Source organism: Jaminaea rosea (genome assembly GCF_003144245.1).
Source record: "Jaminaea rosea strain MCA 5214 unplaced genomic scaffold BDZ90scaffold_5, whole genome shotgun sequence".
In the NCBI taxonomy this organism is placed as follows: domain Eukaryota; kingdom Fungi; phylum Basidiomycota; class Exobasidiomycetes; order Microstromatales; genus Jaminaea; species Jaminaea rosea.
Window position 1 is genome coordinate 109,087 of NW_020289979.1, and position 26,188 is coordinate 135,274.

The window sequence follows — 26,188 nt, forward strand, 5'->3', positions numbered from 1 at the left end:
TTGTACTATGACGATTCTGATCTCGCTCAGCCCACTTAGATATCTCCAGCCTATTGAATTCTCGTGACACCTTTCCTCCGTCATCCAATGACCTGCACAGCCCATATCAACTTGCTGTAAAACTCCGTCCCCTTCACTAGCGCATCGATGGACGCATACTCATTCACGGTGTGAATACCCCCATCTGCCCCTTTCATCCCTTTCGGTGGTGGGTTGAGTGTCCCACCGGAGAAGCGGAAGATGTTGCGCGAGAGCGCATGGTAGGACTTCGTGTCGGTGTTGCCACCCATGAGGGTTGGGATGACGGGAATCTCGCCGTGATCACGCCAGGTGGAGCGAATGACGCTGCTCAGAAGACGCCATGCTGCTGCGGATGACTCCGTACCGTCGACAATCGGAGAGGATGGCGTGGGCTCCAGCGCCGAATTGAAAGCTACGGAGAGACTAACGGTCCCCTTGGCTGACTTTGCAGCCTCAAGTGCTTCCACCTCCTCGTGCGTCCATCCAATAAAGTCCAAGCCGAGCTCCTTTGCCTTCTTCTGGACCACCTTCCCTACCCATTCTTTCACCTCACCGACGCTGGATCGCACGTCAATCCGATAATTGACGACCGCCTCGCTCTTCTCGGGAAGAGCATTGATCTTGACTCCGCCAGAAATGAGGTCCACGGCTTGAGTAGTACCGAAGAGGGCTTGCTCTTCGGCGGAAAGCTGAGGGAGGATGGAGTTGAGCAACTCTCGGCGGCGCTGTTGGTCACGGCGACGTCGCGCGCCCGGGCAGCCGATGCGAGCTCGAGGCTTCTCCTCGTCTTCGAGTTGCTTGACGAGGTGCTGCAGCGTCTTGTACAGCTGTGGACGCCCCTCCTTGATGGCAGGCGCCTCTCTCAAGCACAACAAGGGGGCGAGTGCCGGATGGTCCACATCGCTGATCCTCGGCTGAGGAGCGTTGTCCTCAATGCTTGCCACGAGGCGCGCGAGATGTCCAATGCCTGTCCGTCTTGGCGGGACGCTCGAATGTCCTCCAGGCGTTCTGACGGTGACTCGCACGTCCAGGTAGCCCTTCTCGCTCGTCGCAGGGCCGGCGTATGCGGTTCCCATGCCTCCTTCCTCTTCGGAGACGTCGGCGCCAAGGACTTCACCGCCCTCGTCTACGATCAACTCTGCTCCACCTACCGTGGGAACGTACCTCTCCACGAGGAAGGATGCGAGGGCAGCCGCAGCGGACCCCGTGGACTCCTCGTCGAAGCCAAAGGAGGCTACGATGGTGCGACTGGGTTTAAAGGTGGACGAAGCCAGAGACTCGAGCGCTGACATGATTGAGATCAGTGAAGCTGCGTGCAGTAAGGGACAGAAGGAGGTCAGCTGCCGTTCCCCTACCAGGCCGTGGCGCCCGCTCACCCTTGTCATCCGAGCTGCCCCTTCCCCACACGACCCCATTTTCTTCATCCACCGATCCAGAGAAGGGGTCGTGCACCCACTGTCCGACCGTACTCGGCTCGACCGGTACCACATCCTGATGCGCCATCAGCACCAGCGGTTTGAGGCTCTCATCTGACCCTCGCCACGTGAAGATGAGTCCATGGGAGTCAACGACCTCCTTGGTGAGCACGGAGTGAACAAGAGGAAAGGAGCGGGAAAGGTAGGCTTCAAAGGGGGCAAAGGCTTTGCGATAATTCTCACGAACCGTCGAGCTGACGTTAGGAGCATTGAGCGGACCCCATGAGTCAGGGACTGTCGTGTCTATCCGGACTGCGCCTGACAAGAGCTTGGCGTACGTTGAGGCAGGGAGAGGTGCGGGAAGAGAGAAGTTCGACTGACTTGGCGGTGACCAAGATGGGTATTGCTTGCATACGGCAAGGGCTGAGGGACCGCTAGCGGCAGTAGAAGGGGCGCTGACTGCGGGCGAGGACCAGGTACGAGGGCCACTCCCGTCAATCATGTACCAGATTGTGCCGGCGATGAGAGCGAGGAGGAGACGCCATCGCCTTTCCTGCAGCTTGGACGCAGCTGTCTGGACGCGCCTGCGTGCGTACCATGGCGAGGCCGAAATGTCGCTGCCGTCGCCATGCTCTGCCTGTTTCAGAGCCTTCTCTGCGTCCATATTGGATGAGGACGAAGCCGTGGTCGAGAAGATGAATCAGACGCGCCGTCTGGGGCTCGTATCCGCCCTGAATCGGATCAGCCGCCGGGTGGAGTTGAGCGTGGGAGGAGTCCGTCCCAACCGCCTTCCTTCACTTCTTGGCTTCTCCATCTCAGTACCTTGCCTCTCACCATACCTCTTTCAGCGCACGAAGCTATGTTGATTAGACCATCATCACAACGATGGAAAGCTGCTGTCCGAAGACTTCTAGCCGACCGTCATCTTGTGTTCCTTTCGTGCCCCACCACTCAGCAACCCTCTCTTTTCTCAGGTCCGCTGGTCCGCTCTCTTCCCGCATGCCGTCAATACGCTCAAGCTCGGGGGCCATCATCGACGACGTTCCTGACTGTGAGCGAGAGACAGCCAAGACATGCCATCAAGCCATTGAACTGCGCGATTATGATAACATCGGGACAGCGATGAGGCCTTTGTTGAAGCTTCTGCGTCTGCCAGGGATTGGCAAAGTAATGCACGTGCTAGCATCAATGCATCTTGACCTCCATGGTCCGTGCAAGCTGGCCTGAGCGCAAGCCATGAGGGAACCTTGTTGCACCCTCTTGCTGTCTTTTGCATCTTCTCATGACTGCGCAGCATCCCGATAGGCTTTCAGCGACGATGTGACACGGCTCTGTACCTCGCTCAGGCTCACGGCCGGTCATTGTTCGCATTCGACTTCCGACTCCGGAGTGCCGCGACAGCAAGAGCCAAGGTCGGACCAGCGAATGCTAAGACAGTAGCGAGCAGCGACTGAGACACATGGCCCCCCTCACTTTCATGGTGATGAGGAGGGAGAAAAGATGTCTTTCGTGCGCAACCTTATTGCTGATCATCGACCCTCATTCTCAGCTCCGCTCATCCTCCCCCGCAAGTTTGCAGCGGCTTTGCAATGAATGCAGCGCACGGACGTCGTTTTCGTCCAAGCGCCTGACGGGGATCGGGGTGAGGCGACAAGTTCTCGCTGCCTCCCTGCCTTCTTTCCCGTGGGGGACACGGGAGCCCCCACATCTGGCCCATCAGATCTAGGCCTATGGAGATGCCCGGGGTGTGGCTGGCCATTTAATGATCCACAAACAGCGTGCCGTGGTACCTTGGCACTGGACGCTACTAATTCGCCTGGTCGCGGCCATTCAGTTACAGGAACGCTAGCTTGTTCCCGCTGCTGCTGCTGCTGCTGCACACGCGCTTTGATGCGAGGAGAAGCTCCCCAACCGTATTCCATCTCGCGCGCTCGCTCATTCATCTTGTCAAGCCACGCAAGCTTCGAAGCGGGCCGTCCTGCCGTCATCGATTCGTTTCCATGAAGCGCGGGTTGCTTCGACAGCTTGAAGCGCCGCCTTTGTCGGCCTCTTTGGATACTGAACCGACCCGCGGCACCATCCATCTTTGGCCGGATGGGAATGGTCGGTCCCTTCTCCGCGGTCAGGCGATGCGATGTCATCGTAGCGAGGAAATCCTGTTCAGTGGACCAGAGAGGCTACCCGCGGCAACGGTGCAAGTCCGTCGACGGTCTCGGACCCTATCCTGAGCGCAACGTCTAGCGAACAGCTACCAGTCCCGTCTTCTTCCATTGGATTGGCACGGCCACAAGCTTTCGCTCGTCAATGTCAGATGACGCTCAGTGGAGCTAGTTGCCGCATAGCCATGCTTGCTGCAAGACGGGATCTTCGCACCCTCCTGTCACCGCCTCGCCTTTGCACTAAGGCTCTGCCGCTTTGGCCTCCCAGCGCACGAGCCTTTTGCGACCAAGCCAGTCCGGGCTCGGCAGCTCCCTTGACTACGACTTTGAGGGAGAGGTGGGGAATGAAGGCCCGGTGGACAAAGATAAAAGGCCGGTCTTGTCGACCTCAACCTCGTCCTTCTTTTTCCCCACTCACAACTCCTCCTCCCGTTTCTGACTGCAGCGACTTACCTCTCTCTACCTCAGACCCCTCAAGTCCTTGACCATCATGCTCAACACCAAGACCTTCATGGCCTTCCTCTTGGCCACCACGGCCTTTGCTAACCCCCTCACGGAGGTGCTTCAGAACCGCGCCGCCTCGTCGCGCTACGCCTCCCCCTCGGCTGACTGGACCCTTCAGGGCTGCTCGGCCGACAAGTACCCCAACGCTCGTGTCCTCGAGGGAGCCGGATACACGTCCGGAGACTCTATGTCCATCGACAGGTGTCTGGCGTACTGTGAAGGGCAGCAGGCTGTCTATGCCGGATTAGAAGCAAACTATCAGTGCTTCTGCTCTACAGATGGTCTGAAAAATGGCGGCGCCTACGGGCCCAACGGAGCCAACCTCAGGCAGCAGGCCAATGACGGCTGCAATCTCAGCTGCAAGGGCAACGGCAACCAGGCCTGCGGTGGCGACAACCACATCCAGGTGTACAAGTCCAACAAGCGCAACACGCCCACGGTCCCCACTATCGAGGGAGCTACCTACCAGGGCTGCTACGCCGACAGCAGCAACCGCCTCCTTCCGGTCACGGCTGCTTACCAGGACATGGCCAACACCAACCAGAAGTGCACGGCTGCCTGCAAGAAATTGGGTTATGATTTGGCTGGAACAGAACACCAGAATGAATGCTACTGCGGATCTTCGTCCAAAGTCAAGCTTCCAGCGAAGACGACCGGCTGCAACCAGGCCTGCTCCGGTGACTCGAACCAGATCTGCGGCGGCAACTATCGCCTGACGATCTTTAAGGTCGACGGCGTGAGCAACGGCGGCGGCACTGGCACCGGCACGACCACACCCACGACCACGCCCACTGGTACTTCTAGCTCCACGACCACCCCCACCACCTCCCCTACCCCTACTGGCCCCACTGCCCCCGCCAAGAACCCCGCTTCGTACTCGACGGGCGGCGTCGAGTACTTCTACGCCGGCTGCTTCACCGACCGATCCGACGCTTCTGGTCGCGCTCTCACCGAGTACTACTCGAGCAGCAGCTCCCGCACTGTCGAGGGCTGCCTGAGGACTTGCCAGAAGGCGGGCAACTTCATTTACGCTGGGCTCGAGAATGGTGAGTGCGCCCTGAGTTTTGGAGAAGTGGAGCCTCTGAACTGACCCAAAAACTCCGATTCTTCGACTCCCAGGCAACGAGTGCAGGTGCGGCAACACTCTCGCCTCCTTCTCGACGAACACGGGCACGTGCAGGACCCAGTGCACGAGCAAGAACGGCCAGACGTGCGGTGGTGGGTACGCCCTCACCCTCTACAAGCAGTCCGACGAGGCTGCTGCGGCCGCTCGCGTCGCTCAGACCGGCGGAAGCTCCGCTTAAGGACGAGCAGAGCGACACGCTATGAGACGTCGCTCAACACCTCAAAATGTCACCGTCACCAACTTCAAGATCCTCACGCGCCTCAATCCCTCGGAAACCCGCCTCTTCATTCAGACCAGATCCCTTCGTCTTCATAGTTGCCCGCCATGACCTTTCGAAGGTACATGGCCGTCTTGATCTTGTCCAATCGGTGGCGCGGGCCGCATCATTACGATCCTGATGTGCGCACGCCTGCCTTTATTGCCTCGGCCATTGAATCACCATTTTATTTCCCCCTCTTCTTTGTCTCATTTGCTGCATCCACACAAAGCTAGGGCAGCGAGCCAGCTTGCCGTCATCTGTGCTACCTCTCCTCTGCCAACGAACTTAGGAGTCACGAATGGGCACGAGATGTCGTCCTACCTGGGTGCGGCGTGCTCCGCGTTCTCCGCCCTGAAGCTCAGCTGCAACGTCGGAGAGAATTTTGGGTCTGGCCTGTTGGCCCGCTCCGTCGAAGCCCACGTTTGGGAACGAAGGAGTCGCCCGGCGGCGCTAGAGCCTAGCGTCTCTTTGCTCCTCACTTTCTTGCTCTTCACCATTCACTGTTCCTTTTCCAGCTTGCACAGCCCGACCATCTTATACCCCAACGAGCAAGCATATAGACGAGCGAGAAGAGGGGATTGTGTGACGAAGACGATCGACGACATCAACAACGGAGAGGTAGCCACAGCATCCCAGATACCACGCAGCCCTCCACCTCGATGGCAGTCATGCAGCGACACGCCATTGAACTCCTCTTGTCCTTCGTCCTGGCTGCCGCCGTAGCATGCGCAGCAAAGATACCGCCGCCACAGGCTACGCTGGACGTTGGCACCATCCTCACGGGCACGGCTGACACGGGCAACAACATCGCCCGCTGGCAGGGTGAGCACGCCGCGACAGAAAGGAGGAAATCCGCCGCATGTATGCTCACCAATCTCACTCCCTCCGTACCGTTCGTCAGGCGTACGCTACGCTCAACCTCCTGTGGGCAAGCTGCGCTTCGCACCACCCCAACCAATCGACAAAGCGACGCAGAACTCGGGAGTCGCCCCGTCGAAGAAGACGCCCCAAGCACATGGCGGGGCTGGCAAACACCACGATAATGCTGCGCTTTCTTTGCGGCCCATGCCTTTCTTCACCGACTCGTGGCATTACGCTCGCGGATTCATCAACGGCACGCGGCCCCTTCGCAAACGCGCTGCCTCCACGATCGCAGCTACCAAGCCTGGCCCCAAATGCGCTCAATCGGGGGACATCGACGAACAGAGTGAGGACTGCCTCTATGCAAATGTTTACCGGCCGCTAGATGCGCCGAACAATGCATCTCTTCCCGTTATCCTCTTCATTCATGGTGGAGCTTTCCAAACTGGATCGGGGTCAGACTACGACCCCACGCTGTTTATGAAGGGGGCAGTCAAGCAGAGCTTGCCCGTCGTGTTCGTCACGTTCAATTACAGGTTGAACGGATTTGGCTTTTTTGCTTCGAGCGATCTCGCGACACTAGCGGGGCTTGATGCGTCGGGGTGTACAGGAAAAGGATCAAAATGTAGTGCGAAGGACGCAGGGTCGCAGCCAGTCGGCCTGAACCTCGGCTTCCAAGACATGAAGATGGTGAGCGAGGCAGAAGCCTGAGAAAGACCGCGTGCAGGGCTGACTGTTGATCCCGCGCGTGCAACAGGCCATCAACTGGACTTACTCAAACATCGACTCATTTGGCGGGGACCCTTCCAAGATTACGATCTGGGGCCAATCAGCCGGCGCCTTCGGCGTGGGTGCGCAGCTGGTGGGCTCACCGGGCAGACCTCTAGCGAGCGGTCAAGCTCAGTCTTCCTCCAACCCGCCTCGCCCACTCTTTCGTGCCGCCATCTTCCAGAGTGGCGCTCCCTCTGGATACGCCCTCGCTCTCCCGTCCGACCGCGACCTCAGCTGGCAGCAGACGCTCACGAATCTCAAGTGCGGCGACGCTGCAGGTGGGGCCCAAGGAAGGCTCAATTGCGTGCGCAACGTGCCCTGGCAGGCGCTCCGTAACGAGAGTCTGGCTCTGTCCGCCGCGGGATCCTTTGCCACTGATGGACCTTACGTGCTCGGTGGCTACCCATGGTCTCCGGTAGCTGACGGCGGGGCTCGGCGGGGCGGCTTCTTTGACCAAGCAGCAAGCCAGATTCTTCAGCAAGGCGACTTTGCGCAGGTACCCATCATCACAGGCAACAACCTAGATGAAGGCACCATCTTTGTCCCTCACCAATTCACCACGCCTACCCAATTCGAGCGTTGGGTGCGCGAAGTCTACTTCCAGTCCTCCAACGTCACGGCACAAGACATGGCCTACGAAGTGATCTCCGCCTCATACTCCGACGTTCCCGCTTTGGGGAGTCCCTACAGCCCTGCAAATGGAAATGCATCGGATCGCTTCTGGCCGGGGGAGGATAATCAGTATAAACGCTGCGCATCCTTCTACGGGGACATGCGGTACCACAGCAACAGGCGCTTCCTCCTCCAGCAAGGATTGGAAAGCAAGAAGACGCCAGCTGCTTGGACGTATCTCTTTCAGGATCGCCCCGTGCATGCAGCTGTTGACTTGGGAGTTCCACACAGCTCTGACCTGGACATTGCCTTTGGCTTCCGACCCAGCACGCTCAATGCAGTCGTGGCGGGCCAGTACGCGAGCTTTGCGACCAATCTGGACCCCAACGGCAAAGGACTGCCGGTGTGGCCCAAGTACGACACAAAGGGGAAGATGATGTTGAGCTACAATGATGGAGAAAGAACAGATACGATTATTGATGACTACAGGGAGGAGCAGATGGACGCGTTGAACTCTGTGCTGGTCAGGGCGGTGACGAACAGGTGAGCGTAAGAGAGGCGCTTCCGTTCTTCGACATACAGCAAGTCAACAAGCAGTGGACACGCATCGAGTCTACCGACGCCTTGCGCATCCTCGGCCTACCAAATTATCAACGCTAGCAAACTGTCCCGCCAACCTTCTCGAATGCTTGCAACTTCTCGCTTGCTCTGCCGTTGCTCCCCCTCCACACTTTGTACATTGCTCCCTCCACCGCACGCTCCTTCACGCAAGCCAGTCGGCCTTTGTACATATTTGAATCTCTAGATGCTCTTGACGTTGATTGAATTGTGTGTGCTTGACGCGGAGAGTATGAGTGCGGCGGTGCAGGCAGGCCCGCGGCTGGCTGCCTACGCAAGCGGCAACATCGACCGTGCACTCGTCCTCGCCCTCTCTTTGCCCAACTTTGACTTCTTGCGCTATGCCGACAAAAGAGATGGCCCCTCTGCCGCATTCCCGTCGTCGCCGCTCTCTTCGCCCCTGTTCTGCTCGCCCGGCCCCGCCCCCGCCGCGGGAAGCCTCGTCATTGCCTACTTTAGCTCTAGCCTCTCGCCATGTTGCTTGGACTATCTACTGCGGAATGCGCTCGCATCGAATGTGCGGGGTAGCTTTTGGATCATGCGGCAGCTGGCAGAAGAAGCCGAGTCCTTGCATAGTAGCGAAGAGGTCCTTGACTGGCGGCGGGCAATGGGGCAAGAGAGGCACGTGTCAGCTCTCACAGTCGCACCACCTTCACACCTCGTCCATTGCTCACCTTCCATGGCCACATTGATGCAGTCGCCACTATTCGGCGGTGGCTGAGCCGGCATACCTGCAATGCCCGGCGCCCCACCCATTGCCCTCGCCTGACCGGGCGGTGGGGGCACTACTCTGCACAATCGCGCCTCCTGACCGTCTGGTTCGCCTTCGAGCGTGAAGCGTGCTGCCGGGTTCGAGGAGCGCACAAAGTCGGCTACGGAGTTGTGGGCGGGTGAGTCCCGCTTGGGGAGGAGATTCGACGTTGACGCTGACCTGCGCCGTGAGGGTAGAGCGGTAGGCAGGGGACGAGGAGGGGCAAAAGGTGTGAGTGAACGGTGAGACAGGACGGCAACGCGTAGCTCGACGCTGCAGGAACGGCTTTTCGTAGCTTGGTCCCGCTGCCGCCGCCGCCATCAGCTCACGCCGTACTCACATGTTAGTCGCAGAGGGATGAGCAAAGACGGAAGGAAGCTGCGAGATCGGCCCTTGCCTCGACTCGAGTCTCGTTCCCCCACATCTCCACCCAGAACTAGTGTCGAGGCTTGAGTAGAAAGCATTATATACGGACACTCCGGGAATCTGGGACATCGGAACGGAACCAAGCGGTATCGTCCCTCTCTTCGGCAAGATGGCCGAGCGGTCTAAGGCGCTGTGTTAAGGAATCTCTTCGATCCTCGACGATTCGCAGTTCTTCGGAGCATGGGTTCGAATCCCATTCTTGTCAACGTGCGCGCGAGCGCACTCCTCTTTTGCCGCCCTGGCCCCAGCTCCGGGAAAGCAAGAATAAGTACGGGACTGATGGTGAGAATCAATGTGTCATTTGCATTGCATTAAGCCGACGCTCGCCTACTTGGCCTTGCGCACAAAGGCACTTGCCTGCCCCACGGGGAAGATGAGCGTCTCGGCAACATTGACGTGCGGCTTCCTGTTGGCAATCCACACAATATCCTCCGCGATGTCCTCGCCCGTCAAGGGCTGGATCCCCTTGTACACGTCTTTGGCCTTTGACTCATCCCCCCTGAACCTCGTCACGGAAAAGTCCGTCTCGACCATACCCGGCTGCACCTCGCTGACGCGCACATTGGTCTCGACGAGCTCCTTCTGCATCGCTTGAGTAAAGGAGCGGACGGCCGCCTTTGTGCACGTGTAGATGGACCCGCCTGCATAACCCTCACGACCAGCAATGGAACCGAGCATGATGATGTGCCCACTGTTGCGGGCCTTCATGTCGCGGAGGAATGTTTGTGTGAGGTGGATGAGCCCCTGCGTGTGTGCGAGAAGGACTCGGGGCATGGTCAGTCGCTGGCGTCACTGCGTTACTCGATCACCTCGTTGTGCTGCTCACCACCACGTTGGTCTGGACCATCACATCGATCTCATCAGCGTCGATTTCTCCAACCTTGTCCACTCCCAGCACAAGCCCCGCATTGTTGACCAAGATGTCCACGTTCTTGGCCCAGTCAGGTAGACCAGCCTTGAGTCCCTCGATATCGCCCCTCTTCCTCACGTCCACAACGGCAGTGTGTACCTTGCCTCCTTTACCCGAACCACCTTCCTTGTTCGCCTGCACGCACTCCTTGGCTGCAGACTCTAGAGCGTCCTGACGACGAGCGGCAAGAATGACATTCGCGCCGAGGCGTGAGAAGAGGAGAGCAGTGCTGCGACCGATTCCTCCGGAAGCGCCTGTGATTACGACGACTTTGTCGTGCAGGCGAGAGGTGTCGAAGAAAGAGGACATGGTGCGGGCGAAGGTGCGAGGGAGTGGGGTTGTTTTCGTGTTGAGGAGCGTGCGTGCGAAGAGTGAGGTTGTTCGTGCTTGATGTCGAAGCATGTGATGACGAGGCGAGAAAGGTAGAACGGAGTGGAGTGCAGACGCGGAGTAGCCGGCCGGCCAGCGGGACGCCGATTGCCAACTCGAGTTGGGCCGCTTCTTCCGCGTGGCCCGTGCAGATGGTGAGAAGATCAGCGAGCAACATGGGTCAGTTGCAAGCAATGCGAGAATCAAATTCCATGGATAAGTGCATCATACATCAATGTGCAATGAGAGTCGTCCATCGTGGCCTGATCCCGCAACGGGAGCCATGTTCGCGCTATGTCCCGCCGCGTCTACGCTGTTCCAGGGCCTGTTGCCCTTTGTTCCCTCTCATCCATTCATCTTCGTGTTGCCCTCAACTACTCGCGGCTTCCCCTTTGTCCTCTCCAGCCCCTCAGTCGTAGATGTTCCAACTCTTCCTCCACCTCCTTCCCTTGTACTTCCACACGGGTCCGTCGATCCCCAGGGCCGTCTTGTGGAACCACGCAAACGTCCCTACAATGGCAAGCGCCGCGATCAAGAACACCACATTCTTGGTCCTCTCACTGAGCGGCCTCCTCTGACTCGAGCCGGGCACCTTGTAGCGCGCCGTCGAAGCGTTGAAGAAGAAGTGGTCCAGTACGTGCGCATAAAGGATTGTGGCAAAATAGAGCGTCGGCAGGTAGTGGTGGATGTAGCATACGCGCGCCATGATCAGGAAGGGGAGGTAGTGGAAGAACCAGCCCAAGAATCCAATCTTGCCGACGAAAACAAATTGGTTAAAGTCCGAGGGGGACAGGTCGGCGTAGCGTCGCTGCATCCTTGCCAGGTACCACAGGAGCGTGCCCAGGAAGACTAGGATGGAAATCGACGACCCCCACCAGATGACCGGATTGCCGATCAGATAGTAAGATGTGGCATTGTCCGCCCACGAGTTCATGCGCAACCCGTTCCAGAGGAAAGGCCAGTCGTAGGGCTTCGAGGCGAGAATATCCTCCTTGTCCGCGTCGGGGATCAAAGCGTTGTTGCTCGTCATCATGGCGACGTTAAGATGGATAAAGTCGCGGAGGAAGGGAGAGCGGTACAGCTTCGTGTTGCCCGAAGGGAGACGAGAGTTCCAGTGTGATTCGATGTTCCTGCGAGCGTGAGAGAGGGTAGAAAAAGGGATTGGTCAGAGTTGACTTCGTCGTCGGCGTCGTCGTCGTCGGTACACCTTCGCGAATGCTCACCAGTACGTGTGATCGTCGCGAGGATTATTCTCCTTGTCACAAGATACTTCAACCTGCTTCCAACCCCACTGCGGCAGAACAGCATTTGCCGCACGCAGGTAGCATCCCAAGTTCTGGTGGCGGAATCGCATTCGCGTTGTCAAACTTCTGATCGTCGTACCGGGCGCCACTTTGCCCAGATGCATGTCATCAACGACCTCGACGACCCAGTAGTCGTTAGAGTCGCCGATCGTGGCATTCCCGTACGCGCTGACCTCGTAATTCTCCTTGGTGACAGGCGCGGCCACTTTGTGAGAGTGCAAGTTGCGACCAGTCGCAGCGTGGACGAGACGGACCGTGTCTCCATTCGTGAGCATGCGGAGCGGGGTAGTCGTGTCTTCGGCAGGGGGAAGAGGCTTGTCCTCCCATCGTGGCGTGATGATAAAGTCATTGTTGGTGTCCTTGTAGTGATAGCAGGTCACTTGTTGCTGCTGCGATCCCACCGGGTACGTCTGGATGTGCGAGTGTAACAGACCACCACCGTAGCCCATGTTCTTGAAGGTGACCTTGCTTCCAAAGGCGGCCTCGAGGGGGTTCTGAGCAAAGTCGTTGCCGCGCAGGTGGGCTTGGAAGAGGGAGGACATCTGTGCATCTCCTGGTCCTGAGCCAGAGAGGATGAGGAAGTGCAGCTTGAATGACAGGAGGTAGACCGCTGCAGGGATGGCAATGAGGCACAACCCACGGGCGCACCAGTGACGAGCGTATGTGCGCACAGGCATCTTGAGGTCACCAAACTTGTCCCACAGATCCTCGATCGTGTAAATGCCTACCAGAGCCATGACGAAGAAGCCGACCCACTTGACACTCATCACGCAGCCGATGGAGAGGCCAGTGAAGGTGAGCCAGAACCACCATTTCTGCGTGAAAGGGCGATTCTGCTGCTGGTGGAACATGAGGAGACCGTGCACCGTCGTGAAGGTAAAGCAGAGCAGCATCGAGTCCAGTAGGATGAAGCGCGAGATGACCAGCCAGGCATTGTCGCAGAGAACCATGAGGGCGAGCAAGTGGCGACTGCGCTTGTTCCAACCGAGGGCAGAGGAGGAGCGCCAAGCCACGGGGACCATGACCACACCGAAGAGAGCGAGGATGATTCGCATGCCAACGTAATACTGGCTTTTCTCAGGGTAGGACTCCCCTGACTTGAACTCGAAGCTCCCATTGTATCCGGACATGGCTCCAGCGAGACCTACAAGCATCTTGCCCAGCGGCGGGTGCACGTCGAAGTAGAACTCGTGCTTCAGGTAGTGCGAGCCGAACTTGCCGAAGTGGGCCTCGTCCCAGATGACAGTCGAGGACTTGCCGATGCGGTACAAGCGAGTGATGAGACTCAGTACGAAGTACATGGCGGTGCAGAAATGTTCGTTGTCGAAAAGAGCGGAGATGCGGTCGAGCTGCGCATGCGGAGGGAGTGAGAATAGGCTGGGTCAGATGGACGCCAGGAACATCGCAATATCAGTTGCCCTCGCCGCTACTCACCGGACTTTGAGGAGGAGCCTGCTCGGGCAGCAAACTAGCGTACTTGCCCTTGGCTGCCGCGTCATTTGTCGCCATCACACCAGTGCCATTGCCTCCCTTGCCGTTGGCCGCACTCTCAATCGGAGCCAATCCTGCCCTCCCATAGACGCTCTTGGCGCCATTTGCCCTCATCTTTTCTTCCATCTTGCTTGATCCAAGCGTGAAAGCTCGACTGCCGTTACGAAATGCTTCTGCGTCGTCGTTCAATGGCGTCTCTTCAAAGTCGCCCTCGTCGTCGTCTTCGTTGCCGAAGAAACTGCTGGCAAGCTTGGAGTGCTGGTGGGTGGCTGAAGTCTGGCGTGTGCCGCTGTACGCGCCGAAACCACCTCCAGGAGAGGTAGGAATACGAGGAGATGTGTGCGTGCTAGCAGGAGCTCCCCACGAATCAAAGGGGTTGGAGCGATATGCTGCTGCAGGGCTGGTTGCGGGCGAGGGAAGGATATCACCCGACTCGTCGCGGTAGTTTCGCTTGACCTTGTAAGGATTTGAGCCTAGGTTGTTTGCAGAGTCGTCTCCTTGGTCGTCCCTGTCGAGGCTTCGTCTGGGTCCCGTGCGAGGAGGAGAAGAGAAAGCCTGGTGATTGGCGTGCGTGTGGTAGTTGTTGCGCAGCGAGCTCGACGATGAGACGCGCGGGGCCGACTTGCGTGTGTAGTCGGACGGCTCCTCAATGTCGTACGCCGTGTGTTGCTGCTGCTGTTGCTGGGGATCGCGACGACGCTGGTGTGTCGTGTTTGCAGAGGAGGATCCGTCTGCGCTGTGGATCGACGAGATGGACGAGGAGGAAGCGGTGCGATGGAGATGTGCACGAGGCGGCATCAGCGGGCGTCACAGAGGGCGACTCGCAGCGCAGTGATCAAAGGGGATGATTCCGAAAGAGGCGAGAGGGGAAGGAATGAAGAGGACAAGAGGGAAGACGTCGATGGTTGCGCTGCTCTGGCGCGTGCGTGCTTGTTGGCAAGTGGTGGGAAGCGATGGGCAAGGCAAACAAGCTTCGCGCCTCGAGGAATGCCTTAAGGTTCCTCCTCGTCGTCGTCGACTCGCTCGCTGGCCCGGCCGCCTTCAAGTCGCGACTTGACTTTGACCCCGTGCGTGCAGCCGCGCAGACGGCAGCCAAAGAGCGCACGGCCGCCCGACGGACGAGCGCGAGAGTGTGTTTGTTGGTTGGTTAAGCACGATGCTGGAATCCGCATTCGATGGCACAGCTAGAGGGAGAGGGTGATGGCAAAGTGGTATGATTGATGCTGGTACAGATGATGAAGTGACTTCTTGCTCGTTTTCGCGCTCATCCAACAAAGCGCAATTGATCCGCCTGCACAAAGAAGCGGCCCGTAATGGTAGGCGCCGCCGCCCTGAGTACGTCCGCCGAGCTTCCTCCTCCACCACCCCCAGACTTCTTGCCCCCGCCGCTTCCGCTACCAGGGCCGCCATTTGCTGCGACGCTATTGCTCGAGTCCCACGAGACTACCACGCCTCCGTCCCCTTTACCCTCTGGATCATTGACCAGAACGAAATTCTGGCTGAAGGCGCGAGGTAGGGAGTCGAGGGGAAGGGAGGAGTCGTAGCGCCCGCCCTTGGTCCGTGTTGAAGACGACTCGGGTGCATTCGATGGTGGAAGGGCTGATGCTGAGTTGGGTGTGTGGTGTGTGACGACGCCTGATACGGTCACCAAAATCGAGGGAGCGGCAAAGCCTGTTGTGAGGGCGAGGGGCAAGGGTACGATGCAGATGGTCAGCCCACCTGGTTTGCCCACCTGCTGATACGTAGGACTTGCGCTCTCGCGCGCGTGTCTGCTCCTGTACTACTCGTAAGGAGCATTGAATCTTTGCCTCCCTGAACCCTTTGTTGGAGCGCAGCCTCGTCGTTACAGCGAACTGCCATTGCCAGAGGCCGCTTGTTTTGCTCTTCCCCTGCTCTGCTCTCATAATGGCGTAGACGTCATGCCTACGGGCTATAGACCCGAAAGGTAAAGCTCGCAGACTTCACGCGCGCCGAGCGAGAGGCCATCAAATGAGAAGCAGCGTGACCTGCTCCCCCTCTCCCGTGGGTAGTAGAGGAGAGCCAGCTTGCGCTAGGTGTCGCTCCTCTGCAGGAGATGTGGCCATGTTCGAGGGGTTTTGTTGCTTTGTGCTCTGATCTAGTCTCGCCTCGCGCCTCACTCACCAGCCTCGTTCGACCCTCCACCAACAGGATGAGCGTCCATACTCTGCACTTCATGCTTAGTAGCCGGCAATGAATCCATCAGCTCTCCCACGCCGCCGTTGCCCTGAATCGGGTTACCATTCCAAAGGACTGTCGACGTGCCCAAGTAGAGTGTCGGGATGAGCCCTACGCGATTGCGTGAGTCGTAGGCTGAGTAGTAGAGGGAGACGAATTGCTCAGCCGCCTTTGCGGCGTACTCGATGAGGAGCTTGGACTCCTGCACGCGTGGGTAAAGAGGATGGATGGTCAGTCAAGGATGAGGAGGTATCCGTGACTCGCCCGGCGCACCCTCTGCTTGGCCTCTACGCTGGCCATCTCGTCGTCTTCGTCTCTCTTGCGTCTTCGTATGGCGGATGCAGAGGCTCAAGAAGTTGTCGCTCGACTTTGGCTTTCCGTCCCCCCCTCAGGCACCCACGTCGAGCCCAAGCAAGCGCCTTTGATCGCGTGGCTGTGACCGTGGCTTGGCTGCATACAGGTGGGAGAAAGAGCTTGGGCTGCCGGCGGGTCACTCAAGAGCTCAAGTCGCCGTCCGTATGCAGCACGAGGCAGAGGCCGAGAGCTTGAAATGAAAATCATCTGCGCAGCATCCTTCTGTGCCTGTTCGTTTCCCCATATTCCTTGGCCTATCATCCACGCTACTGTAGGACAGGCAGCGGCTCCTCTGACTTGGGGCCGGGTAACATCAAGGTAGCTCGACAGACGCAGTGCTGCAGCAGCGGAGGCCCACGTCCCGTGCCGTACGAGCGTCCACAAAGAGCAGCCAGCGCTCGCAACGTCGGTCTTTGCCCCGCGTTTCTTCTTATCACCTCGAGTCGCTCGCCTCTTGACTTCTCCTCTTCTCTTCATTCCATCTCATACCCTCAAACGCGGCAATGTCCGCATCTTCTTCCTCCGGCGAGGCTACGGCTGCGGCCGGCCCGGCCCCCGCAGGCTCCGTACCAGCTACAACAGCAGCTCCATCGACCTCGACGACGGCGGCCAAGCCAGATGTGGCCGTTGAGGACCTGGGAACGGTGGATGGCCCCCACATCCACCAGTCACGCTTCTCATTTATCGCCATTGTGGGGTTGGCATTCGCCATCCTCAACTCCTGGGTAGCAATGTCCGCCAGTCTGAACCTGGCTCTCCCTTCCGGAGGACCGGTCGCCGTGCTCTGGGGTTTGATCATCTCCGCACTGGGAGTCATGGCCATTGCCGCCTCGTTGGCCGAGATCTGCGCCGTCCTCCCCTCTACGGGGGGTCCTTACCACTGGGCCTTTGCCCTCGCCCCTAAGAAGCATCAGGTCGGGCTCGCCTACTTTGCGGGCTGGATCACAGCGGGAGGCTGGGTTGCCCTCACCGCGACCGCTAGCTCGCTGGGAGCCAGCTTCATCACGGGCATCATCTCCTTGATGCATCCCACTTTCGAAGTTCAGCCGTACCAGACTTTCCTCCTCTACGTTGCCTTCGCTTTGGGCGGCTGGGCAGTCAACGTGTTTGGCGCCAAGATCCTCGACGTGTGCAATCGCGCTGCCCTCTTTTGGTCTCTCACCGGCGCCCTCTGTACAATCATCGTCTGCCTTGCCACGGCATCCCCAACATTCCGCACTGGCAAGGACGTCTTCGGCACCTACGTCAACACGACTGGCTGGGGAAACTTTGTCGCCTTCATGCTCGGCCTGCTTCAGTCCACCTTCGGCCTCGTGGGTGTCGATGGTGCCACGCACATGGTGGCTGAGATGCCTCGCGCGCATGTCAACGCTCCCCGGGCTATGCTCCTCGCCCCTGCGATTGGAGCCCTCACATCCTGGATTGTACTCATGTCCCTCCTCTTCTCACTCCGTGACTACGATGCGGTTACCGAGTCCTCCGCGGGCGCCTTGCTCGCCATTATATACCAAGCCACGGCAAACATGGGCGGCTCCGTCGCTTTGATCATGTTCCCCGTCATCTCCATGTGCTTCACGGCCGTCGGTCTCCTCACTGCATCAAGCCGCACCTCACAAGCCTTGGCAGCGGACAACGGCTTGCCATTCCCGCGCTTCTTTGCTTCGGAGACTCCATGGGTCAAGGTACCTGTGCCCGCCATTACGATGAACACAGTCTGGGTCATCATCTTTGGCTGTGTCTACCTAGGATCTTCGAGCGCTTTGAACGCCATCCTGTCAGCCTCAGTCGTCCTGCTCCAATTCGCCTATGCGATCCCCATTCTCCTGCTCCTGGTGCGCGGCAGGCATCTCCTGGACGAGGTCGCCTTCCACGAGGGGCCCCGCCACTTCAATCTGGGCAAGTTCGGCTACCCAATCGGAGCATGGGCCGTCTTCTTTGCCCTGTTCACCGACGTATTCTTCCTCTTCCCGCCCGAGAGACCAGTAACGGGCACGAACATGAACTACACCGTCGTTGCTGTAGCTGTTGTGCTCATCTTGGCGGCTCTGAGCTGGATCTTCCACGGCAGGAAGCACTACCGCGGGCCGGTCAACTTGGACTTGGCTCTCGAGGTCGCGAGGAGGGGATTGACGGAGAAGGATCTGCAGAGGGGACTGAGCGCAAGTGCTAGGCCGCAGCAACAGCAGCAGGTGCAGGTGTCGCCTCAAGAGCAGGAGAAGATAGTTTGAGGGCTTGAGAAGCGATATCAGGCCTGCTCCAGGTCCCACTTGCTTCGGATTCGTTTGTGTACGCTCGTATCGGATAATGCATCTAGCAAGATTGTTTCATCATCTACAATAATCTGTCAGTAACGCCCGACGTCTCCTCAGCCCCCATCTCACTTTCCTTCGCCCTCTCCATCATCCCCCTCCTCCACCTCCTCTTCCTCCGCAATCTCCACACTCCAGTAGATCGGCTTGTCCGTCGTGAGCTCAACCATGCTTACTCCCTCCTCTCCATCTTCTCGCGGCGGCAGCAGATAGTTGGACGTCGAGAGGAATCCACCTATACTCTGCGGATCCTCTGCGGAAAGATCCCACTGCAGTCCCTTTGTGCTGACTCGTGCCGCCCCCTTGCTCTGGGCCCCACCCTCAACACCAAGCGGGAGGACACCACAGGCTTTGCCTAAAAGCGGGGCAGTGAGACTGCGCTTGCGCTTCCCTGGTGCGCTCGTCTCAGGAGCAGCAGGCCCGATGACTGGCAACACCAGCTTGTGGCTGCCCTCGGCCAAGAGCCAAACGAGGCTCCCATCCCCCACAACATAGCTATGCTGTCGCTTCTCTGGCCGACCACCGCGAGGGCGCTGGCCCTGCTCATTGCCATTGCCGGTGCCCACCGCTTCAACCTCATCTGGATCCTCATACCCTCCATGAGAATCACACCCCGGCGCGAGCTGCCAGAGAACGTGCAACGTATGGACCGTCTGATCGAGTCGACCCGAGAGGCCGCCGAAGATGACTAGGGTTAGCGACGTCGGCCCCTCCGGCTTCCCCTCCTGTCCACCCTGAGCTTGAAGTTCTGATCTCCGAGCCTCCCATTCTTCGTGCTCCCAGTCCTCGACGTACTGTATTGCTTTCTGCAAATCAGTGGCATACTGGCTTGGTCTCTCGGAGATTTCTACACCTCTTGACGAGTAAAAGGAGCGCGTTGAGGGGGTGAGGGAGTCTAGATCGCCGACGATTACGTGGGGGAGAGGGACAGAGTCAGTTGACGAGGAAGAAGGAGAAGAAGAGGAAGAGTGGGAGTGAAAGGCTTTGCGAAGTCGATTGGCACCGCCGTCTGCGCATACGCGTAGGGTGGCTGAGTGATGTGGTGGTGGAGAGAAGGGACGAATTAGCTCGAGTAGCAAAAGCAGACGCTGTTATCTTTGCGCGGCTACCCACCATTTCTCCAAAGCCGCGAGAAGAGGCGACGCTGATGTTGTACGATCGGCTGATTGAGCAAGATGAGAGCATATTGAGAGGTTGATGCATCTGGCCCTGACGAGACGGGCGGGGCCATCTCCGTTCCCGCGAGCAGGAAGGATCGCGGATCCCAGGTCAGCATAGTGCACGACTTCAAGGATGAAAGGTGGCCCAGGTAGTTGTCGTCTTCCTTCAGTACCCTGGTCGTCCGATTGGGAGTGACACTGCTCCTGCGAAGCTGCTGGTCCAGGGCAGCGGGCTTGCGATCTCGATTCTGGTGCTGAGGCAAGAAGAAGTCGATCAGCGGCCGTCTTCACGCCCGTCAATCAGGGTCCGTCTCAAATCCACTTCGCGGCCGCTTTCTTCTCACGCTCGGGCCAAGCCAAATCACGCAGTCCTCCACGCTTTGCGTTCATTTAAAGCTTGTCTTGCTTCTTGCTAGCAAAGAAAGCATATGATCCTGAGGCTTGAGGGAGCAGCAGGGCACCGACGAATGGAAGAGGACCGCTCTTCATTGCCGCAATCCGGAATGATGCTCCTTTCAAAGTACAAGGCGGTGTCCCGATTGTGTCCCGGGAGGACGGATCACGCTGCCGAAAGCTTGAGTTTTGATTGAACGAGTCGCTTTTGAGAAAGACATCTACTGAAAACAAGAGGAAACAAGGAAATTGATAGACCACAGCTTCTACACACGACAGAAGCATAGCGGTACTACGCGAAAGTGGGCACGTAGAACGAGTAGTAACGGTCCATGACGTCCCACAACAGCTTGTAGACCGCGTAGAGCTGCGGGTGGGTGAGCTCAGCGGGAAGCTCGATGGGTGGGGCGATCGGCTCCATCACCTTGCCCGATCGCGTCCTCAGCTGACCAGCACGGTGCACTGCCGGCCCAGACAGGGCGCGGGCACCGCCACCGCTGAGCTGGGAACCAGCCACACCCGAGTCCGTCTTGTACTCGTAGGCCGTACTGCGCTCATCAATGTCGTCCTTGTCGTTGCCCTCGCCGTCGTCGTACCCTTGGTAGGTCTCGATCTCAGGCGGATCAAACTCCCATGAGTCCAACGCGGCCCCATTGCTTGCGCCGCCCTTCTTTGCGGCACCGGCCTTGCCGGCCTTCTCGCCGCTGTTCGCTGCAGTGAGGCCTTGAGCCTGTGCCTTTGCTCCCGTCTTGAGGATGAGCTCCAAGCAGCTACGCAGCGAGGTGAGAGTCTGCCAGAAGTCACGCAGCACGTACCACCTCTCCCCTGCAGGGATACCGTTGACGGTTGTCATGGCCTCCAGACTGCCCCACTTGAAGAAGTCGAGGATGTACGAATTGCGAGGGGAACGAGCATCGTCCAGCAGGCGACCGAAGTCGGGAACCACACCGGGAGTCAGACGCAAGCCCGAGCGGATGGTGAAGAGGACGTCGTCGCTGAGAGAAGGACCGGATGAGGTGAAGGAATCGTTGAGCCCGGAGGGGGCAAGGTAGGAGGAGCGGATGTTGTGTGGCAGCGCAGAGCCGGAGAAAGCAGAGCCCGCTGACTTGTCGCTGCCGCCGAGTGTGCGCTGAGAGTAGGGCAGGGTATCCTTCTTCGCTTCCACCGCATCCTCGCCCGCCACGCTCGAAGCGTAGTCAACGAATGCGGCCTTGGCCTGTTGCGCCAGCTTCTCAATGACCTTTCTCGGCTCCTCGGACAGCGGCGGAAGCGCATCCTTTCCACCCTCATACCTGCTCGTAGGGCTGACCGCTCGGCTCGCGAAGAGGTGGCTCAACACCGTTACGAACTCATCCACCGCAGCCGGCCTGTCCGCCTCAGCGGACATGGCGATATTGTACAAGCACCCGCTGCGGAGCAGCTCCAGGAAGGCCAAGTTCGCAGGCTCTTCGGTCGCCAGATGCCCAGCAAGGCCGGAGAGGGCCAAAGGCTCGCCAGCGGAGGACATAAGCCCGAAACGGCGGAGAAACTCGACTGAAGCCCTGAATTGGTGGACAAGGGGCATCTCCTGCTCTCGGGTGGGCGGAACTTCCAGTCCAAGAACGCTGCTGAGCATCTTCTCGCCCACCTGCTTTGAGCCTGCCTCTCCGCCGGAGAGGAGGGAGTGCAATCGCAAGTTGAGCGTGGCAGAAGAGGGGAAGTCACAGTCCAGCGAGGGGAGACGCGAGGTGAGGAGACGCTGGATCTTCTTCATAGGAATGCCGTAGAAGAAGACATTTCCCGCCAGGTCCATACCACGACGACCTGCTCGACCTGCGGCTTGGCGATATTGCAGGGCATTCAGCTCGACGTGGTCGCCGACGAAGACGGAGGTCTTGGCCGGCATGTTGATACCCAATGCCAGCGTGCCTGTCGAGATGACAACGCGCAGCCAGCCCTTGCGGAACCAGCGCTCTACGGTCTGACGATATCGGAGGGGCATACCTGAGTGATGGATCGCCACACCGCGGATCAGACCGTCCTTGAGGTATTGCTCGACGTTTGGAAGCGAGTTGGCCTCAGGTCCAACGTCCTCGAGGGCGAGACCGCACTTCTCGTTTGCAAAAGTGTAGTCCGGCAGCGGGGCCTCGGGATCAAAGCTGGCCTGCCATCCGGCGTCACTTTTCTGCGCATCTTTCTTGAGCGCCTCGGCCTCCTCGCGCCCCTTGATGGCCTTGAGTCGCTTCTCATCCGCCTTCTTCCTGGCGGGCTCATCGTCCTGCCACGCGTTCCACTCTGCCACTTTCGCGAGCCATGTCTTGTTGGTGCCCTTGAAGTGCGCCTCGCCGCTGGTCAGGGTCTCGATGACGTGACGACCGAGCGTCTCCACGATGTCACGGTCGAAGTTGAAGCAAATGGCTGGCAGACCTACGGATTGATGCAGGCCGGCAAGAAGGGGCAGAAGGTGTTCCTTGTGGAAGTCGAGGTGAGAGATGCCCCCCACGCGTGCTGAATCCGCTGCGTCCAGCTTGGAGGTCAAGTTGCCCTCGAGGGCGTCAATGACCTTGATGAAAGGCGAGCCGGGGGCGCGGCTGTTCGGCTGTGACATCCAGCTCAGCGTGACCTTGCGCAGCTCTGCCTGGTATTTAAGCGTGTGCGAGCGGGCAAGCGGGCCAACGATGTCGCCGAAGAAGGTCTGCGGGTCCAAATCCTCGCCGATTGCGTAGCCTGCCTCGGGGTTGGCGTACTTTTGCATCTTGCGCACCAGCTGGAGCTGCTCGGCTGGGGTCATCTCGAGATCAGAGGGAAGAGATGCGCCCAGGGGTCGCAGAGCGGAGAAGGGGTGCAGGTGGCGGAACATTGACTTTGTGTCGAGGGGCTTCGTCACGCCCTTGAAGCTCTCGCTCGTTCCCTCGCTCTTGGGCGGAAGGAATACATGCTTCTTCAAGTCGCTGTATCGTGTTGGGTGCTCGATGACGCTCAGCTTTTGGCCATGACGAGCGCGGATCTTGCCCATCCAGTCACCGAACTCGCCGACGTTGCCCACTGTAGCCGAGAGAGCGATGATGGGAGCAGGGACGAGGGCAAGGAGCTGCTGCTGTGTGGGTCCGTGCTCCTTGTCCGTGAGAGTGTGCACTTCGTCGACGATGACGGCTTTGACGCGAGGAAGCCACGAGCCGGCCACATCGCTCGAGAGGCACATCTTGTGGAGCACTGAGGGGTCGGCAACAAGGACTTGCGCCTTGAGTGGATTGTGCACATCGAATTCCCCGGTCGAGATGCACCAGATGCTCCTCTCGAGCGCGCCGTAGTTCTTTGAATAGCGAGCCTCGAGTTCTGCGGCGATCTGGTTGACCAGGGCCTTCGACGGTGCCACGTAGACGACGACAGCATCGCTGCTCTCGCGCAAGGCTTTCTCAATGACGTAGAAGGCAATGAACGTCTTACCAGCACTGGTGGGCGCCACGACCAACAGACTGTCACGCGCGTCGACAGCGTCGAGGACTTTACGCTGCCATCCGTCAGGCTTGAAGGTGGCCACACGACGGTCAGCCTTGGAGTCGAGCTGCCTCTCCATGACGTCGCCGCAGTGCGACAGCTGGAAGTCGATGGGATCGCCGACGGTGTACTTCTTCGAGGCACGAGGCCAGTTGACGTCAAATGGAAACTCTCCCTTCTTGGCGGGCTTGCCCTTCTTCTCCTCGACCTCGTCCCATACAGCCTCAAGACCGGCATGACTAGGACCGTATACGCCCTGCAAGCCGAGGACGCGCAAAGCCTGTCCGCAAGAAGTCAAGAGGGCACGCTCATGGGTGCTGAAGCCTGAGGCAGGGGTAATGGAGAGGATCTGGCCGACTTCCGTGAAAGCAGTGACGGCGAGATCGAAGGCGTCGTCCTTCTTTTCGATGGTGCATGCGCAGACCCAGCCTTCCAGTGCGAGTCTGACCTTGAGGAGGCGAAGGTCACGGGCAGCCTCTGCTGACGCAGCGCCTGCGATGTACGGCTGAAGAGCAGGCAAGAGGCGTCGTCGCTCTGCGAGAAGCTCTGAATCGGCGCTGTCGAACTTGCTAACAGCAGGCCCAATCTCAAGCTCCTCGAGAAGGTAAGTGAGCTTCCTCTCAACAGATGCGGAAGCCTTGTCCGACTTGCGCGCTTGATTCTGGGCAATGATCTGCTCCTTCTTGCTTAACTTCTTACCAGTATCAGCTGCCTTGCCCGCCTTCTTGTCTTTGCCACTCTGCTCCTTGCCATTGCCGGCAGCGAGCTGCTTCTTGTCGACCACGACAGAAGCGTTCTGCACGCCCTCGGTGATGACCTGACGAATGAGACCCGCCGATCCCAGCAAGCTCTGCGCGTACAAAGTAATGGTGTTGGCGTATCGCTGGTCGGCCTTGAAGCGACGCGAGGCCAGCTTGTTGATGATGCGGCCGTGTGCGTCGCGAGCGACCTTTTCCTTTGACGAGCGCTTGTATTGACTGAAGGTGCTCGACAGAGCCAGCTGCGCTCGCTCGATGGCGGCAGTGACGTAGGGAATGAATGTCGATTGCTCAGAGATAGCGGCAGCATTGGGTGAGGTGGGTAGTTGTGGCAGGTCAAGCTTCGCCGAGGGGTTGTACGGCAGTAGCTTGGCTTGGCTGCCGGTCGCAGTAGGCTGAGCGTCGCTGCTGCTTTCTTTGCCGCCCGAGGGCACGCCGCTGATGCCGACTTTCTGTGCCAGCTCCTGGGCACGGCTCAGAACATCATTGGGAAGATCGGAGGCCACAGAGCCGAGGTTGGTCGCCAGGAAGGCAAAGAGGCGAGGGTCAATGATGTCGACGCTTGCTGCAGCACCTTTGAAGGTGGCAAGGAGCTGTACGCCTGCATCGTAGGCTGCTGCAAGGAAGTGCGACGCAGCGTCCGGCACTGAGGTGGCGTCGAGCTTGAGAGCGCGCTGTGAGAGAGGGATGCGTGCGATGAGGACCGCAGCCAGAATGAGGGCAATGCGATGAGACTGCTCAGCCTGCGAGTTCTGGCTGGTAGCGAGAGCGACTTGCTCTGCGAGGGTCAAATCGGCAATGCCTGATGGGGGCGCAGGCAATGACGCAGTCTCTGCCCCCTTGGGCTGCTCCTCAGCCAGCTTGAATGCCAGTGTCTGGTAGTGCTCGCTCTGCAGCTTGACCGCGTGCGAGATAAGGGGCCCAGTCTCGATGAGGAAGGCAAATATCTTGTGGTCGTGAAACATAGCCTTGTCCATCAGCACGACAGATACGGCGTATGAGTCTCCCTTGAACCCGCCACCGAGATGCTGAGCCAAAGCAAGGGTATCTCTGGCCTCGCGCAGGCCGCTGCCGCCTTGCGAGCCGTCGGTCGTGAGGATAGCGTAGGGTCGCTCGAGGTTGAGCCATGATCGCCACTCATCGCTGTCAATGCTAGGGAAAGTGTCCTGCACAAGATCAAGGCTGTCGAGATGGGCTCGTACCGCTGAGCGGATGAAGCGGCGAGAGGCGGTTTCGCAGGCTGACGAGCTGGAGGATGCTGCGGTGCCAACGGAGGCTCGGTCTTGGAACCATACGATCTTGAAAAAGAGGTGAGCGCCGCGCAGTCTCGCGAGGACTTGCTCGAGGATGAAGATGAGGGTGATTGGGTGGCTGCCCAACTGCTTGTGGCTGTCTGTGCCGGTGAGGCTGGCTGCGTAGTCGAAGCAGAGGGAGAGGAGAGCGTCTCCATCAACTGCTACAAGCTCTTGCACAGCGAATGAAGTGACCAAGTCGACGGTGACTGGCTTGACGACGGCCTTGGTGAGCCATCGGGATGCGAGGGCGCGAGCAAGCTCCGCAGCGTCATCAGGAAGTTGCTCGCCCTTTCGTTGAGCGAGTAGCTCGTTGAGGGATTGGAAATCAGCTGGCTCTGGACGATGGTTCGAGGCCGCTGCTGCTTGTGGCGTCGCCATGTTGGGCTACGACTACGATGCAACGACGATGTGACTCTGCTCTTCGTGAGTGAAAAGAGCTGAGTCGAGATTCGTCGAGAGTTGCGTGATGGATATCGAGAGGAGAAGAAGATGAAAAATGGAGCTGCGAGGAATCCACCGGCCGCAAAGTGACGCGATGTGCGAGCCGCCCCGCTGCCCTGAGAGAGAGAGCGACGTCTGCCCGCTCATCTCGACTTGACTTCGGGCGGAGAGACAAAGAGGCCGGTGAGCTCCACTCAGACCCGAAGCC

The 26,188-nt window shown here is 58.9% G+C and overlaps 10 protein-coding genes and 1 non-coding gene across 11 annotated transcripts; 4 read left to right on the forward strand and 7 right to left on the reverse strand.

Moving 5' to 3' along the window:
* Positions 1-80: 80 nt before the first annotated feature.
* Positions 81-1,938, reverse strand: BDZ90DRAFT_219505 (carboxypeptidase S; the record flags this gene model as incomplete). The annotated part of the gene is made up of 2 exons (XM_025504403.1): positions 81-1,330; positions 1,398-1,938. 2 exons carry the CDS (start codon positions 1,936-1,938, stop codon positions 81-83), a joined length of 1,791 nt encoding a protein of 596 aa, XP_025362530.1.
* Positions 1,939-2,814: 876 nt separating this feature from the next.
* Positions 2,815-4,007, reverse strand: BDZ90DRAFT_156889 (hypothetical protein). The gene has a single exon (XM_025503576.1). The coding sequence runs from the start codon at positions 3,575-3,577 to the stop codon at positions 2,966-2,968; it is 612 nt and encodes a 203-aa protein (XP_025362531.1). The 5' UTR covers positions 3,578-4,007; the 3' UTR covers positions 2,815-2,965.
* Positions 4,008-4,085: 78 nt separating this feature from the next.
* Positions 4,086-5,403, forward strand: BDZ90DRAFT_226735 (WSC-domain-containing protein; the record flags this gene model as incomplete). The annotated part of the gene is made up of 2 exons (XM_025504721.1): positions 4,086-5,145; positions 5,219-5,403. The coding sequence occupies 2 exons, from the start codon at positions 4,086-4,088 to the stop codon at positions 5,401-5,403; spliced, it is 1,245 nt and encodes a 414-aa protein (XP_025362532.1).
* A 619-nt stretch (positions 5,404-6,022) lies between these two features.
* On the forward strand, positions 6,023-8,552 carry BDZ90DRAFT_231699 (alpha/beta-hydrolase). The gene is made up of 3 exons (XM_025505959.1): positions 6,023-6,306; positions 6,386-7,035; positions 7,103-8,552. The coding sequence occupies exons 1-3, from the start codon at positions 6,153-6,155 to the stop codon at positions 8,273-8,275; spliced, it is 1,977 nt and encodes a 658-aa protein (XP_025362533.1). The 5' UTR covers positions 6,023-6,152; the 3' UTR covers positions 8,276-8,552.
* Positions 8,553-8,836: 284 nt separating this feature from the next.
* Positions 8,837-10,742, reverse strand: BDZ90DRAFT_259759 (NAD(P)-binding protein; the record flags this gene model as incomplete). Its single annotated transcript, XM_025508190.1, has 4 exons — positions 8,837-8,940; positions 9,021-9,277; positions 9,855-10,267; positions 10,350-10,742. 4 exons carry the CDS (start codon positions 10,740-10,742, stop codon positions 8,837-8,839), a joined length of 1,167 nt encoding a protein of 388 aa, XP_025362534.1.
* BDZ90DRAFT_t20 lies at positions 9,627-9,728 on the forward strand. Its single transcript has one exon. It is a non-coding gene; the product is annotated as a tRNA-Leu (tRNA).
* A 315-nt stretch (positions 10,743-11,057) lies between the features above and the next one.
* On the reverse strand, positions 11,058-14,548 carry BDZ90DRAFT_231700 (PMT-domain-containing protein). The gene is made up of 3 exons (XM_025505960.1): positions 13,541-14,548; positions 12,026-13,455; positions 11,058-11,932 (listed from the first exon to the last, which is right to left on the reverse strand). The coding sequence occupies exons 1-3, from the start codon at positions 14,393-14,395 to the stop codon at positions 11,212-11,214; spliced, it is 3,006 nt and encodes a 1,001-aa protein (XP_025362535.1). The 5' UTR covers positions 14,396-14,548; the 3' UTR covers positions 11,058-11,211.
* A 191-nt stretch (positions 14,549-14,739) lies between these two features.
* BDZ90DRAFT_264479 (NTF2-like protein) lies at positions 14,740-16,093 on the reverse strand (the record flags this gene model as incomplete). The annotated part of the gene is made up of 3 exons (XM_025508637.1): positions 14,740-15,268; positions 15,740-15,995; positions 16,067-16,093. The coding sequence occupies 3 exons, from the start codon at positions 16,091-16,093 to the stop codon at positions 14,862-14,864; spliced, it is 690 nt and encodes a 229-aa protein (XP_025362536.1). The 3' UTR covers positions 14,740-14,861.
* Positions 16,094-16,560: 467 nt separating this feature from the next.
* BDZ90DRAFT_157247 (amino acid transporter) lies at positions 16,561-18,644 on the forward strand. Its single transcript, XM_025503578.1, has 3 exons — positions 16,561-18,278; positions 18,358-18,490; positions 18,598-18,644. The coding sequence occupies exons 1-2, from the start codon at positions 16,651-16,653 to the stop codon at positions 18,368-18,370; spliced, it is 1,641 nt and encodes a 546-aa protein (XP_025362537.1). The 5' UTR covers positions 16,561-16,650; the 3' UTR covers positions 18,371-18,490; positions 18,598-18,644.
* BDZ90DRAFT_157189 (thiamine pyrophosphokinase) lies at positions 18,450-19,889 on the reverse strand. The gene is made up of 2 exons (XM_025503577.1): positions 19,570-19,889; positions 18,450-19,486 (listed from the first exon to the last, which is right to left on the reverse strand). The coding sequence occupies exons 1-2, from the start codon at positions 19,730-19,732 to the stop codon at positions 18,525-18,527; spliced, it is 1,125 nt and encodes a 374-aa protein (XP_025362538.1). The 5' UTR covers positions 19,733-19,889; the 3' UTR covers positions 18,450-18,524.
* A 1-nt stretch (position 19,890) lies between these two features.
* On the reverse strand, positions 19,891-26,110 carry BDZ90DRAFT_157261 (P-loop containing nucleoside triphosphate hydrolase protein). Its single transcript, XM_025503579.1, has one exon. It carries the CDS (start codon positions 25,915-25,917, stop codon positions 20,302-20,304), a length of 5,616 nt encoding a protein of 1,871 aa, XP_025362539.1. The 5' UTR covers positions 25,918-26,110; the 3' UTR covers positions 19,891-20,301.
* Positions 26,111-26,188: the final 78 nt, after the last annotated feature.

Bases quoted from the DNA above. Each gene is read 5' to 3' on its own strand.
- BDZ90DRAFT_231699 (XM_025505959.1), top strand. From the start codon at position 6,153: ATGCAGCGACACGCCATTGAACTCCTCTTGTCCTTCGTCCTGGCTGCC. The intron at 6,307-6,385 runs GTGAGCACGCCG...ACCGTTCGTCAG, and splicing joins CAACATCGCCCGCTGGCAGG to GCGTACGCTACGCTCAACCT. The intron at 7,036-7,102 runs GTGAGCGAGGCA...CGCGTGCAACAG, and splicing joins GCTTCCAAGACATGAAGATG to GCCATCAACTGGACTTACTC.
- BDZ90DRAFT_157247 (XM_025503578.1), top strand. From the start codon at position 16,651: ATGTCCGCATCTTCTTCCTCCGGCGAGGCTACGGCTGCGGCCGGCCCG.
- BDZ90DRAFT_231700 (XM_025505960.1), bottom strand. From the start codon at position 14,395: ATGCCGCCTCGTGCACATCTCCATCGCACCGCTTCCTCCTCGTCCATC. The intron at 13,456-13,540 runs GTGAGTAGCGGC...CCGCATGCGCAG, and splicing joins AGGCTCCTCCTCAAAGTCCG to CTCGACCGCATCTCCGCTCT. The intron at 11,933-12,025 runs GTGAGCATTCGC...TCACGCTCGCAG, and splicing joins CGCGACGATCACACGTACTG to GAACATCGAATCACACTGGA.
- BDZ90DRAFT_156889 (XM_025503576.1), bottom strand. From the start codon at position 3,577: ATGACATCGCATCGCCTGACCGCGGAGAAGGGACCGACCATTCCCATC.
- BDZ90DRAFT_157189 (XM_025503577.1), bottom strand. From the start codon at position 19,732: ATGCTGACCTGGGATCCGCGATCCTTCCTGCTCGCGGGAACGGAGATG. The intron at 19,487-19,569 runs GTGGGTAGCCGC...CACATCACTCAG, and splicing joins CTCGCGGCTTTGGAGAAATG to CCACCCTACGCGTATGCGCA.
- BDZ90DRAFT_157261 (XM_025503579.1), bottom strand. From the start codon at position 25,917: ATGGCGACGCCACAAGCAGCAGCGGCCTCGAACCATCGTCCAGAGCCA.